Below are 15,321 nucleotides of genomic sequence, written 5' to 3'. Positions count from 1 at the left end.
AAGGACCCACAGGAACCCTGTTTAAATTGTTAACAGCTATTAGTTTTCAGACATTTATCAGTATTTACAAAAGTTTTTAATTTTTTGTTGTACGGCAACAGATACTTTATTAGATTTAAAACTTTATAAAACAATTAGCTTTTCTAGAATTCTTAGAAGGTCAAATTTTCAAATAATTAGTAATAAGCATTTAAGAATACTTTTATTAATTATTTTTAGTTGGTTTATATAATTATTTTAGCTTTATATTATTATTATTATTGTTGTTGTTATTAATAAACTAGTATGCCATCATATTATATAAACATCACTAAAAACAAAGATCTAAAATAGACTAGACTAGACTAGCTCTGCAAGTCATGTAATGTTCAAAATGGCATTAAAGTACTGACATAACAGCAGAAAGATTTACTGTTTAACTCAGGACACAAAAATGAGTTCATTTGGTTTAAGAGTTAAATTCTCTATTAATTAACATTTTAAAAAATACAAATTAAAATCAATAACTGTAAACACAAATATAGTGTAAAAATAGAGATATGCAGAACAAAATACTTAAAAAAAAAAAAAAGAACAAGAACACAGCTGTGCAACATGTACTGACATTTACAAGTGTAAAATTAACCTTTCATTTTAGTTTAAACTTTCTAGAAGTCCAGCAATGTTTTTTACAAAAAGCATGCTACTTCCTGGCCGAGTCAGTAACACTGCTTGTAGTAAAAATGTGCAAAAACAATGTGCAAACTGGATTTGAGGTAAATATATAATCAATAGGGAGGTCCGTAATTTCACCACTCTTACACTGTATATAAATGTAAAAGGCAGTATGGTTTCATGCATTTCCTCAAGTCTCAAAACTATTTACACTGGCTGTTAAGAAGTACTGGGCTTAACTGTAGTCCCAACCTGAAACATAGTTTAAACCATGAGAACAAGACCACAACGCAACTAAAGCGAACAAATGTGCAACAAAACACCAGTGTTTTAAACTAAAAACATCCTAAAATATTTAGTTTAAAAAAACATACAAGGGTAAAAGAAGAATCATTCTAGTAAACTAGACTAAAATAAAAATATATCTATTTCCTTACTACCCAAGCACCACAGTAAATCTTTCTGAGCCACAAATATTTGGTAATAAATACTTAAATACTGTGTGTGTTTATGCATTTGTGTGTGTGTGTGTGTGTGTGTGTGTGTGTGTATGTATGTATGTGTAATTTAAGATCATCAAATGCAGCAGTGTAGTATGTGCATTTGTACTGAGAAAGTGTGTAGGAAGTATAAGACATGTTCATATAATGCATAGGCTTATTCTGGCACCTGCGCAGTAGACAGGAACTCGTTAGTGCTGCGAAGTGCAAGGGACTGCGCTCTGCGTCGGGCTAGTCTGGAGTTGGAGGGAGGTGAGAGTCTCATGGAGCATACGATGGCCCCGCCCTCATCCTGCTCCAGCTCCTCGTCCTGCTGAGAGAGCTGCCTGTTAAAAGCCATGGCCTCGGCCGCAAACAGAGTCAGGTCCTTAGTGCTGCACTTCCTAAGAGTCACACAGAAACAAACTGTTATTGATTATTAGTGACTGGACTCGTTTGAACAGTAAATGTGACTAGACGACCAAGCCTGATACTTAAAGCAAATGAGGCTTCATTATGTTTTTATGTTATTACATGTTATGTATTTTTAACAAAAGGTTTGTTCATTTTATTTTAAAGAAAAAACTGAAAAATACCTTTGTAAGACATGTGGAGTTGGAAGACCTCTTTCAGGAGCATTCTAAAAAAAAAAAAAAAAAAAAAAGTGTTACGGTTTAGTGGGGGGAGGTGGACTCAAATGCAGAGTTATTTTATTTGTTAATTTAATTATTTTTTTTTGCTTATTTATTATTTATTGGTAATATTATATTTGATATATATAGTGTATGCAGTTGGTTTGGTGTATCTGTGATGAAGTGCTTGAACCGGGATTCGAACTCCCAACCTTTGGAACTCCAGACGGGTGTGCTACCACTGCACTACGTAGGGTGTGTGCAGTGGCTTTGGATGAGGGCCTTAAATGTGGCAGTGAAGAAAAAGGGCGGGAAAATCAAACAAAGGATCTGCTGCCACATGGCATGGCTCAAACAAAGGAAATGAAATCAAACTTTAAGAAACTTAGGAAAGACTTCTTGAAAACCAAAAGTTCAAAAATAAACTGGAGATCTTTTCTCTCTCTTTTTGTGGCTTCTTTTAAGATCTCTCTTTTTTGTGAGCCTTTGTTTCTTTTGAGATCTCTTTTTTTTTTTTTTTTTTTTTTTTTTGTGAGCCTTTATTTCTTTTAAGATTTTTTTTTTTTTTTTTTGTGGCTTCTTTTACAATCTCTTTTTTTTTTTGTGAGCCTTTGTTTCTTTTTGGATCTCTTCTTTTCTTTGTGGCTTCTTTTAAGAGTTCTTTTCTTTCTAATCTCTTTTCTTCAATACCCACTGTTACCGGTCACCCCTCTACAAAGGTGTGACGGTGAACTGAGGTTTGGCTGGGGTTTTTAAGCTGTGTTCACAGCTGAGCCTGATCTGAACTAATTACCGCTGGGGATTCTGGGACTTGGAGTTTTTTGCCCCAGATCCACCAGCTCTTCCACCGCAGTGGCCAGGCCCTCTGCTGGTGGTTGGCGGCACATGCCGCTTTCTTACAGTACCCCCCCCTCTAGGGGCGGCACCTGACGACCCCAAGCCAGCAGCACGATCACGCCGGAAATCCCGGATCAGAGCCGGGTCAAGGATTCGGTTCCGAGGGACCCACGAACGTTCCTCCGGCCCGTAACCCTCCCAGTCAACAAGATACTGGGTGCTGCCCCGGACCTTACGCACGTCCAGCAAACGCCGAACTGTGAACGCAGGAGAACCGCCCACAAGACGTGGGGGAGGGGGTCGAGTTCCAGGTGAGGGGGCTCCACACACAAATGGACGTAGGTGGGACACGTGGAATGTCGGGTGCACTTTCATGGTAGACGGAAGTTGCAACAGATATGAGACCGGATTTACCCTCCGCAAGATCTTAAAGGGGCCCACAAATTTGGGTGCCAGTTTATGCGAGACTCCTCGCAGCGGAAGGTCCCTGGTGGACAGCCACACACGTTGACCCACACGAAACTGTGGGGCACGGCTCCTTTTACGATCTGCGACCCGTTTCCTGGCCTTTGAGGTCGCCTGCAAGGTGGCGCGTGCCTTCTGCCAGGCCCTGCGACACCGACGGACATACTGCTCAGCAGAGGATACACCCACTTCCCTCTCCTGTTCCACAAACAGCGGAGGGGAGAACCCGAATTGGCATTCAAAGGGTGACATACCCAAGGATGAATGCCACAGGGTGTTGTGGGCATACTCTGCCCAGAGCAGTTGGTCGGTCCAGGAAGTCTGGTTGCCTGCAGTGAGGCAACGCAGCAGTTGGCCAAGGTCTTGATTTACCCGCTCGGTTTGCCCATTCGACTGCGGATGGAAACCAGAAGTGAGACTCACTGTGGCTCCCATCAGCTTGCAAAAGGCCTTCCAAAACCGGCTGGCGAACTGGGGCCCCCGGTCTGACACAAGATCCTGGGGCATGCCGTGTAATCTCACCACGTGTTGTAGAAGTAGATCCGCAGTTTCCTTGGCAGAGGGGAGTTTGGGCAGCGCCACAAACTTGCATGCCTTGGAAAAGCGGTCCACAAGCACCATTACAACCGTGTTGCCCTTTGATGGTGGAAGACCTGTCACAAAGTCCAGTGATACATGGGACCATGGACGGGATGGGATCGGTAATGGGTGTAGGAGACCGGGCGGTCGGGACCTGGGTGCCTTGTTCTTTTGGCATACCTCACAAGAAGCCACGAAAGCACGAGTGTCTTTGTCCATCCCTGGCCACCAGAAGCGCCTTCGAAGGAACTCCGTAGTTCGGACTGCCCCGGGATGGCCAGAAAAAGAGGAGGAATGTCCCCATTGCAGGAGCTGCTGGCGGACGGCCAATGGCACATACTGGCGACCAGGGGGGCCACCTCCTGGGTCAGGCTCCTGTTGGAGGGCTCGTGCAATGGACTCCTCAATACCCCAGCGGAGGGGGGCAACTATTTTGGAGGCAGGGACAACTGATTCAGGGGCTGGCTCAGGTCCAGGAGGGACCCAACATCTAGACAGGGCATCAGGCTTGGTATTTTTGGAACCTGGCCTATAGGACAGAACAAAATGGAAGCGACCAATGAATAGAGCCCACCGGGCCTGACGTGGGTTTAATCGTTTGGCCTGCTGTATATAGGCCAGGTTTTTGTGATCTGTCCACACCAAAAATGGATGTTTGGCCCCTTCGAGCCAGTGCCTCCATTCTTCCAGGGCCAACTTCACTGCCAGGAGCTCCCTGTCTCCAATAGAATAGTTGCGCTCCGCTGGGGTAAGCCTGTGAGAGTAAAACGCACAGGGGTGTAGTTTCTTTGTTGGCCCTTGGCGTTGGGAGAGTACCGCTCCCACACCTACATCTGAAGCGTCGACCTCAACGATAAATGGTTCATTGGGGTCCGGCAGTTGTAAAACTGGTGGTGAGGTTAGCCTAGCCTTGATTTCTTCAAAGGCTTTCTGAGCCTCCGCTGTCCAGCGAAAGGGCCCCGGGGTTTTTCGGGTTAAGGCAGTAAGGGGTGCTGCCACCGTGCTGAATTGACGCACGAAACGCCGAAAAAAGTTGGCGAACCCCAGGAAAGACTGGACCTGCCTAAGAGTGGAAGGGCGCGGCCAGTCTTTGACAGCCTTGATCTTGGCTGGATCCATGCGAAGGGTGCCTTTGGATACCACGAACCCCAAGAACGATACGGTTTCTGAATGGAACACAGACTTCTCGAGTTTTATAAATAGACGGTTCTCCAAGAGCAACTGGAGAACCCGTCGGACATGTCCTATGTGTTCCTCTAGTGACCGGCTGTAAATCAATATGTCGTCAAGGTAGACATATGCATATTGGTCCAAGGCCTCCCGCAGTACATCATTAATGAAGCGTTGGAACACTGCGGGGGCGTTCATGAGACCAAAGGGCATTACACGGTACTCGTAGTGCCCTGTTGGGGTAATGAAGGCCGTTTTCCATTCATCCCCCTGCCGTATGCGAACCAGGTTGTAGGCACTGCGCAGGTCCAATTTGGTAAAAACTGAGGCCTGCTGCAGTGCCTCAAAAGCTGTCTGCATTAAGGGAAGGGGGTAACGGTCCTTCACAGTAATGGCGTTCAGTCCTCTGTAATCTATGCAGGGACGAAGTCCACCATCTTTTTTCCCCACAAAAAAGAACCCAGCCCCTGCTGGTGATGAGGAAGGCCGTATGAAGCCTGACTCCAAGGCTTCACGAATGTAGGTGTCCATGGCAGCACGCTCGGGAGGAGCGAGTGCAAACAATCGACCCCTGGGTGGAGTTGTGCCTGGTAAAAGGTCAATTGCACAGTCGTATGGCCTGTGTGGGGGCAGGACCTGGGACTGTTCTTTTCTGAACACCTCACAGAGGTCCCTATATTCCTTAGGAACTCTGTCTAGGTGAGGTATGGGCATCTCCTTTGGTGGAACTGCCCGAGGAAGTGCTTTATTGAGCTTTAAACAGTTCCCCTGACAAAATGGGCCCCAAGCATAGACTGAGTGGGTTGACCAGTCTATACGCGGGTTGTGAAGCTCTAACCAGGGATACCCAAGCACCAGCTTCAGGTGGGGAGCCTGAGTCAGGTACAATTCCACCTGTTCCATGTGGGCCCCCACCTGAAGGATTATTGGTTTGGTGCGATGGGTCACAGGGCCGGAGCCTACAACCCTCCCGTCTATAGCGAGGACAGGTAGCGGACGCTCTAAAGGCTCGACTGGGAGGCCCAAACTAGCTGCAAGGGAGGTGTCAATGAAACTTCCTGCAGCCCCAGAGTCTATAAAGGCCGTTAGTGAGGTATGTTGTTGAGGGGGCCAGGCTAATTTTACAAAGAGATGCAGTCCTGATATGGGGGATACCACAGGGTCTAAGGCCGATTCCCCCGCCCGGGTTAGACCCTGCCGTTTCCCAATCTGCGAGGAGCTGTTTTAAAGCCTTCGCCTGCTGTCTGAATAGGTAAACGGGCACCTCCCAGCTGCATGGGTTCGGGTGCATCTTGCGGAGATACACCTTGGATGGAGTCACCCGACCAGTGGTGCCCAAAACCTGGGGCACAAGTACTCCGAGCCCTTTCCCGAGCTCTCTGACGCATGCGGTTGTCCAGGCGGATGCATACATCATACAGCTCGGTTAAGGTGGAGGGAAGATCTCGAGTGGCCAGCTCGTCTTTAATTCTACTATTTAGGCCCCGCTGGAAGATAGCTGCCAAGGCTTCTTGACCCCACGCACTTTCAGCTGCCAGGGTGCGGAACTCAATGGTGTATTCCGCCACTGAGCGTGCACCCTGCGTAAGGTCTAGCAACCTGGGCCCTGCCTCCTTTCCTCCCAAGGGTTGGTAGAACGTCTGGCGTAAGGCCTTGGTAAAAGCCTGGACTGTGGCACACTCTGGGGAGTTTTGCTCGCATAGAGCTGTGGCCCATGCCAGAGCCCTGTCTGTGAGCAAGGACACCATGAAGGCTACTTTAGAGCGCTCAGTGGGGAACCGAGAGGGTTGCTGCTCAAACACTAGACTGCACTGTAGCAGGAACCCTCTGCATTTATCTGATTCCCCTGAATAACGTTCTGGAGTAGCCACCTGGGCATCATGTCCAGCTACAGCCACCTCGGCGATAGGAGGAGACGGGGTAGGTTGTGCAGGCTGTGCAGCGTCTGGGTTACTGGCCTGGTTCTGAATCAACAGGGCAAGTTGCTGTGTGATCTCAAGCAGCAGCTGCTCATGGCGACCAATGGCTGCCCCCTGGTGCTGCACCGCCTCTTTGAGAGATCCCAACTCTGCTGGGTCCATTTTAATGGTCACACCTTCTGTTACGGTTTAGTGGGGGGAGGTGGACTCAAATGCAGAGTTATTTTATTTGTTAATTTAATTATTTTTTTTTGCTTATTTATTATTTATTGGTAATATTATATTTGATATATATAGTGTATGCAGTTGGTTTGGTGTATCTGTGATGAAGTGCTTGAACCGGGATTCGAACTCCCAACCTTTGGAACTCCAGACGGGTGTGCTACCACTGCACTACGTAGGGTGTGTGCAGTGGCTTTGGATGAGGGCCTTAAATGTGGCAGTGAAGAAAAAGGGCGGGAAAATCAAACAAAGGATCTGCTGCCACATGGCATGGCTCAAACAAAGGAAATGAAATCAAACTTTAAGAAACTTAGGAAAGACTTCTTGAAAACCAAAAGTTCAAAAATAAACTGGAGATCTTTTCTCTCTCTTTTTGTGGCTTCTTTTAAGATCTCTCTTTTTTGTGAGCCTTTGTTTCTTTTGAGATCTCTTTTTTTTTTTTTTTTTTTTTTTTTTGTGAGCCTTTATTTCTTTTAAGATTTTTTTTTTTTTTTTTTGTGGCTTCTTTTACAATCTCTTTTTTTTTTGTGAGCCTTTGTTTCTTTTTGGATCTCTTCTTTTCTTTGTGGCTTCTTTTAAGAGTTCTTTTCTTTCTAATCTCTTTTCTTCAATACCCACTGTTACCGGTCACCCCTCTACAAAGGTGTGACGGTGAACTGAGGTTTGGCTGGGGTTTTTAAGCTGTGTTCACAGCTGAGCCTGATCTGAACTAATTACCGCTGGGGATTCTGGGACTTGGAGTTTTTTGCCCCAGATCCACCAGCTCTTCCACCGCAGTGGCCAGGCCCTCTGCTGGTGGTTGGCGGCACATGCCGCTTTCTTACAAAAAGAGGAAAAATTTGTGATGTAAATTAATTAAAAAGAAATAGAATAACAACAGAATTCTGTGATTTATCAAGATTCAATCCATTGTTAAAACTCTACATTGTTAGTCATGCTTTTAAAACTGTGAAAATTGTGCATTTTGCAGTTCATTTTACTCCACAAGATTACTTGACAACCAATAAAGTTTATCTTATCTTACCTTAAGAGGCTGATAAAAGGGAAAAGAAAGAAATCTGAAACAGTAGCAGTCTCACCCCTTGCACCCACGGGTGCTGTAGGACCTGTGCAGCACTGAGCCGCAGCATAGCATCTCGCACCAGCAGCCGAGAGATCAGGTCTTTGGCACTGTCTGAGATATGAGCCCAGTCCCGTTCATCAAACTCATATTTTCCCTCCTGGATTCGTTCGAACAGGTTGTTCTGTTTTCAATCCCACGTGGAGAGAGGCAAAAAGGAGCAGTGTGTTAGCTTTGGTAGTTTTGTTCTGATTGGTGTGATGACATAAAAGCTATAAACAAAGCACCCTTTAATATACTAAATTTATCTCTACATATTGTACCTGGCAAGCACGGCAGGTTTCACCTCGCTCCCAGCCACAGTCAGTGCCACAGTGGCCAGTGAAAGGGGGACTGCCACTAAGCAGGATGTAGAGTATAACTCCAAGGCTCCAGAGATCACATCGTTTATCGTAGAAGGTTGCCTCATCTGTAAAGACCTCCACCACCTCAGGAGCCATGTACTCAGCTGAGCCACACTAAAGAAATATAAAGGCATTGTGTTCGGTCAACCACAGTCTACAAAAATGTTAGAATTTTTTTATTTTATAATGTATTGGCAATGAACTTCCTGTTTTGGAAAGCTAACACAGCTCAGCTTGAATAAATACATTTATTATTAAATAATTATATATAAGGTGTGTGTTTATTTACATTTTTTATAATTATATTGAACCTAAATCTATTTTTATAAATAAATACTGAAATCAACCAGACTGTGAAGGAACACATAAGGAATCATGTAGTAACTTGTAAAAGGGTTAACCAAACCAAAAAAAAAAACTGAAAATATTCTGTGAAGCATTTATGTGACTCTTATCTGATGAAATTATAGGTCTTCCTTTTCAGGGGTTGTCCTGATGAGAGCCAGTTTCATCGTAACATTTTTTTATGTTTTTTGAAATTCCTGAAAGTATTTTTTTAACTTAACTTAGTTGAGGAGTTACTGGATTAGAACATTACTCAAACATGGCTTTTCCTGTGTACTACTGTATACCTTTTGACAACACAACTGATTTTTTTTTAAACACATTAAGAAATTCAAGTGGTTAACTCTTGACAACAGCACAGCTGTTAACTAAAATCTATTCCACCTGACTGAGAAAATGCCAAGATGTGCAAAGCTGTCATCTAAGCAAGAGGTGCTATGAAAATATAAAACATTCTGGTTTAACACCTTTTGTTTACTAAATAATTCCATATGTTTTCCTTCACTTTTTTAAATAGTAAAAGAAACACTGAAGTTAAGGTTTCCAACCCTTTGATTGGTAAAGTACTCTTTTGCAAAGTAAACTTCCCTCATAAACACTGACAAGGAAATAAGAAACCATAGTTCATCTTTATAGAAAACATAATTAGGCAAGGCTTCCAGGCAACTTAGAAGTGAGATAAAGCACACTTGTCCTGCCAAGTACAGCTATCTGAATACAAGTTTATATTCCTTCAGATTTTATTATCTTTCTTCTACAGAAATTGTTAGACCTCTAACTGTAAGCAATACTTATTGTTAGATAAAGCATTATCAGAGAAAAGCAAATAAGTCATTTGTTTAAAATCACTGCACTGGTTATATACAGTATTTAGGCAAACAATGAAAGGATGCAAGCTGCAAATGTTGCTGCATCAGCAATGTCCGTCAAACAGCAAGGTCAAAAAATGTGTGTGTGGGTGTGTGTGTGTGTGTGTGTTTACCGGTGTGGTAAGCTCTGGTGTAGTTATAGGAGTACAGGCACTGCTCAACTTTACTCCACTTCCCAGGTCAAAATCACAGATCTTCACAGGAGACACCTGAAAATTCCAGTGCAACATAAATACTTTAGTAAAATTACAAAACTCAAACAAACATTACAAAATGTTCCACTGTGTTTTTTAAAGGTTTTTGTCGACCTGTACAAATTACTTGTACTACATAACACTGCAATTGTAGAAATATTTAACTAACTACTTAAAACTGCAACAGTAAAGAGCAAGATAATAAAAAGCCTTATCCTCTTATCAAAAACACTGTCACGTTATCAGTATCTTCATATCAACTATATGTTAAAAGTCCTATAAAGCTATTAGTGGTGCAATAAACTGTACCTTATCGACATGTACACAAAGGATGTTTTCAGGTTTCAGATCCCGGTGAGCAATTCCTATATGATAGAATAGTATATGAGAATTTAAGATTATGCCCACGTGGTCACAATCAAAAATCAGCTAAATTTACAATATGAGGAATCACCACCTTTAGTGTGCAGGAAGTCAAGAGCATTAGCTATATCCCGGACAACATGACTGGCTTCCCTTTCATCAAAGTGCTTCCTCCTCTGAATGTGTGTTAGAATGGAGCCTGAGGGAGTAAGCGATTAGAAATGGAGGGAAACAAAATGAAAGAAAGTGAGAAGTGTGATATGGTAATCAAACCATTTAGACCAACTTGGCTAATTAATCTTTGAGAGATCTGTACCTCCATTCAGCTTTTCAAACACCAAATAAAAGCAGCTATTATCCTCAAAGAACTGAATGAGCTCCAGGATGTTTCTGTTGCAAAACACAGAGAGGACAGTCCATTAAGCCAAAGCAGTTAATTTTAATTAGATTAAGATAATTATCAGACTACTATCAGAGTAATGTTAGACAAAATATCTTACTTATTCCCCTGGCACTGATATAAGGTCTCCACCTCTCTGAACACCCTGCTCCGACTGTGGCCAGCAATCTTCTCAATGATCTTTTAGTACAAACACATTGAAAATACACATTCAAAAACCTTCCCAAAAATATTCTGTAACACTGCATGTACTCATTAAGCCCTAACCAGAAGGGATTAGTTGCTCAGGGGGTCCTGGGGTAATTTTCTCTTTTATGGGAGGTCTTCTGTAATTTTATTACCGTCCAGAACAACCATGTATGTGTTTTTCTCAGACATCCTCTGAGAAAATTACAGGCCGAATTACCTACCTCACATTGCATCGCGTCCGTTATATTTGATCAGACTTTTATCAGAAAGGTAAAATATTACACATAAGTTTCCTGAGAAACTAATCCCGTCCAGATAACATATTAAATAAAAAAAAGAATCAAATTCACAACAAAGCAAATTCTCACCTTCACAGCATATTCTTTGCCATTTTGTAGATTCACACAGCACTGAACTTTAGCATAGGCTCCTTGCCCTAGCACCTCATCCGTGAGTTTGTAGAGATCTACAATGTAACCATAAGTTTAGTCACACATTTTGTGTAGCCTGAGTGATTGAAACAGGAAATGTGATAAATATTGGGCAAGAGCATCCTGTCAATCTTGATGACAGAGCCATGTGTAGCTGAACACCGTCACACTTATTAAAGTACAGCCCTGTACTAGCATATTATTTGATCCAAGACATGAGTTGTACTTCAAAGACATGTTTACTTCAAAAAGATTAAATAACAGTTTTAGGAACTACCTTATTCCACAGTCAGAAGAAAATAAAAGTGTGTTGTATTGTTACTTGTTCACAAATGCAAAAACAACTGTGTGTGACATTTTAAGGTAGTGTATTGGCATACATAACAGTGATGCAAACAGTGTGATTAATAGATTTGTTTAGATACAAATACTGAAAAAAGGCAATGGAACATAATGTTTGAGAGAAATACCACTGAATGTGTCTGTTGAGCTGTCTGCGGCTCGGGTCCGGCGCTTTTTCTTCCTGCGTATCCCTGAGTCTGCAATATTCACTGGCTGGCTGCTCTCCATCCCCACTACAAGAAGATAAAAAGTAATCATACTGCAGTCAGGTTTAAAAGCATTATCCTTGTAATGAATTGACTATGCCGCAAAATGTGTTTGAGATATGAGTAGAATGTCATGTCAGTTCTGCTCAACTTAGGAAAGGCTGAGTATTGAATTTTAATGTCTCTACCTGAAGATGTCTGGGAGGCACAGCAGGAGGCAGGAGGAAGCGGAGGGAGGCCTGCATCACCATCTGATGGACCAGATGCCAAAGACTCTCTGGTCATCTGAGGAACACACAAAAAAACACACAAAGTCTAAAAAGCTACATCATAGTAAAGGTTGTAAAATAAAGGTTCATTACAGGGAGCGTGCATATAGGCAACCTGCCAGGTAGGTGAAAGAGGCCAGCCTGTGAAAAACATTTAGAGCCACAGAGTGACCTAGATATACTGGGGCTTTTCCATGTTAAGCATACTGCTTCCAGAAAATAGCAGGACATTTTAGCAGAGTAGTAAACCTTCAAAAGTGTCATGGTTATATATATATATATATATATATATATATATAGAGAGAGAGAGAGAGAGAGAGAGAGAGACTGTATGAATGACTTGAGAGAAGTTCTAAATTTACACCTGACCCCTTATCAAAAAAAGAGGAAGTGTGCTGAGTCATGACAGCAGGTGTAATTTTTTCAGAGTCACTGACCTCATGGGAACAGATATCAACTTTCGGGAATAGTGCTATCAGCTGTCACTCTGCGAAGTGGGCTCAACTATGCAAATAAACAAACTAATGGCGGGAAGCATAGGGATTAATCTGTAAGCTGGAAAAACCTGTTGTCCTGAAAGGACACTAAGTTTGAGAACAGGTTGTCAATATAGCTATACCCTAAGATACAGATAACATTAAGACATTAATAATGAAACATACGAGAACTAGGGTTAATTTTTCACCAGGTGCTTTATCTGGCAGTACACCTCTAATTTGCATTCCTTACCTGGCCCGTGCAGTGGAGCTGGCTCTGCCTCACCATCCCTGCAAGCTGAAAAACACAAGTGCAGACATGCTGATTAGCAGTTTGACCCATTTCTAGCCACTGATGAACAGCATTTCGCTAACTTTGAAAATGGGAAACTCCTGCCACCGCACAGCGGATGAGAGCACACCAAGTCCACCAATTACATGGAAGATGACATAGTTAGCTAGTTAACCGTCTAACATGCAATACCTTGTCTTGATGAAGAGTTTAACACAGAAATACAGCTAGCTATATAACTGGCTTATATAACCTAGCTAAGCTATGGTTCAACAGCAAGACTGCACAAGAATACAACCAAACAACAGGCACTAATACAACCCTAATACTGTTGAAAGGCTGGAAATATTTAATGTTAGCTAAATAACCTACAGTATAGACAGATGAACTGCACTTTCGTTCTAGCAGATATTTTATTTCGCAGTGTTTTCAGTTAGCTGGCTAGTTAGTTGGCTAGGTTAGGTAACTAACGTTACAGTCTGACTGGCTTGGATAGCCAGCAAATGCTTTAACTAGACAACCTAGGTTAACTACACATTTGTGCGGTATTCGTTAGCTTACTAGCTAGGAAAATATCGTAACCGTACTGCTATGACCATAGGTTAGCTAGTTAGCAACACAGCAAACAAACGTCTATAGAAAAGTGTTTTATCAGGCTAGCAAAGCTAACTGGCTAACTAACATTTATGGGGTGAGTGAATTCGATCATTTGACGCTGATACGTAGCCACGCAAACAACCACACAACTACTCACCTACTTCAAGGGTTAATAAATGTAATGTACTCATTGTCAGCTATTATGAAGTGGATATTATGATTATTAAACGGCTGAATATCGTCCAAACCTGGAGTTCGCGCCGGTCCTGCCTGCCTCTGCCAGTCTGTCAACTAGTGCAAGCGCGCGGGGCGGGAGACTGAGAAGAAAAAACACAGCAGTGGCTCAAGCCCCGCCCACACCACTTATCTGAGCTACCATTGGCTGCGCAGAAGCGCGCGAGGGCTTACGCTACAGTTTACACTTAGATTTCATCATTTTGTGATTTCTTGAATTTCTAACAAACCCATGAGCAAAGAGTGTTGGATTCAGTGTAACGTTTAGCAGTTTAATTTTCTGACCTCATCAAGCTAAATGTAAAATTAGAAAATTGGGTATAAACATTAATCATTACTTTTTTTCTTTCAGTATAGTGAAGAAGAAATAGATTTTTATCCAAATGATTAATCATCTCATTTTTAATTTCAGCCCTTTGCAAACAGAATTTCAAGAATTCATTTTTCTCAATTTTTAAATGTGTCTATTTTGTGTCTTGTAACAATATCTGATGTTATAATCCAACTTGCAAAATGCAAAAATAAAAAAACACAAAGAAAATAAAAGAAAATAAACAAAATATTATTATTTTCTTTTTTTCTTGAAATTACGATTGTAAGGGGCAGAGGTGAATTTTTTTTTGTTTGTTTTCTTTGTCTTTTGGACAAGACAAAGAAAAGTGGCTGACAGCAATCACATCTACAATAAGTGCAGGAGGCCATTTATGCAGGGCAGTGCAGCTCTTTAGCTTTATGGGACATGGCAAAAGTCATGGGAAATAATAGTATTTCCATGTCCCATGACATGATTTAACATGACGTTTGATACATCGTTTTACAACAGGTTTTGGGTAATACGATTTTAATAGTTTATATGTGTTAAATAACAATTACATTACTACAATAAGTAATTGTCTGCAGGATATAACACTTTGGCTGTCTAATAATTTTCTAAAACTGAATGATGATAAAACTGAAGCCATTGTTTTTGGTCATCCAGACTGCACAAAAGTAATAACTGATCACCTAGGCCCATTATCTGTAAATGTCCGAAATCAGGCTAAAAGCCTTGGAGTTATTTTTGATTCTGCACTTAAATTTGATAAACAGACAAACTCTGTGGTCAGTGCAAGTTTTTATCAGCTTAGAAAAATTGCCAAACTCAAATCCATGTTAACTGTTAAGGACCTGGAAATTGTAACTCATGCTTTTATTACATCATGTTTGGACTATTGCAACTCTCTTTATCTGGGTATCAACCAATCAGCCCTGTCACGTTTGCAGCTTGTCCAAAACACTGCTGCTCGACTCTTAACTGGGACAAAGAAGAGGGAGTCCATCTCTCCTGTACTGGCCTCCCTGAATTGGCTGCCTGTCAAATTCAGAGTAGACTTTAAAGTCTTATTAATTGTTTTTAAAGCCTTAAATGACATGTCTCCATCATACATCTCTGACCTTCTGTGTCCATATTCAACCCGAAGAGTCCTAAGATCTTCAAATCAGCTGCTCTTGGAGACGCCACATTCTAAATTAAAGTCAAAAGGTGACAGAGCTTTTTCCGTTGCAGCACTCAAACTGTGGAATAGTCTGCCTGTTTTTATTAGCATCTCCCACCATTACGGTTTTTAAGTCTAAGCTAAAAACCTAGTTGTACTCTCAGGCCTTTCAGTGTTTTTAGTAAGTTCAAATGACTTATCTGTATTTCCGGGGTTAA

The 15,321-nt window shown here is 42.1% G+C and overlaps 1 protein-coding gene across 1 annotated transcript; it reads right to left on the bottom strand.

Annotated features, from left to right (window-relative positions):
• Positions 1-393: 393 nt before the first annotated feature.
• On the bottom strand, positions 394-13,732 carry mknk1 (MAPK interacting serine/threonine kinase 1). The gene is made up of 14 exons (XM_015603344.3): positions 13,643-13,732; positions 12,759-12,803; positions 11,949-12,045; positions 11,683-11,787; positions 11,150-11,247; positions 10,693-10,772; positions 10,509-10,582; positions 10,287-10,391; positions 10,139-10,194; positions 9,749-9,844; positions 8,341-8,535; positions 8,037-8,201; positions 1,730-1,773; positions 394-1,537 (listed from the first exon to the last, which is right to left on the bottom strand). Exons 2-14 carry the CDS (start codon positions 12,792-12,794, stop codon positions 1,312-1,314), a joined length of 1,377 nt encoding a protein of 458 aa, XP_015458830.2. The 5' UTR covers positions 12,795-12,803; positions 13,643-13,732; the 3' UTR covers positions 394-1,311.
• Positions 13,733-15,321: the final 1,589 nt, after the last annotated feature.

The sequence above is a fragment of the Astyanax mexicanus genome, chromosome 16, assembly GCF_023375975.1.
Source record: "Astyanax mexicanus isolate ESR-SI-001 chromosome 16, AstMex3_surface, whole genome shotgun sequence".
NCBI lineage: Eukaryota > Metazoa > Chordata > Actinopteri > Characiformes > Acestrorhamphidae > Astyanax > Astyanax mexicanus.
Note: the sequence above shows the minus strand (reverse complement) of the source record. Positions and strands in the feature narration are given on the sequence as shown.

Excerpts from the sequence above, each read along its gene's own strand:
- mknk1 (XM_015603344.3), bottom strand. The coding sequence starts at position 12,794 with ATGGTGAGGCAGAGCCAGCTCCACTGCACGGGCCAG. Across the intron at positions 11,248-11,682 it reads CTCAACAGACACATTCAGTG|ATCTCTACAAACTCACGGAT; the intron begins GTATTTCTCTCA and ends GTTACATTGTAG. Across the intron at positions 10,773-11,149 it reads GCAAAGAATATGCTGTGAAG|ATCATTGAGAAGATTGCTGG; the intron begins GTGAGAATTTGC and ends TTGTACTAAAAG.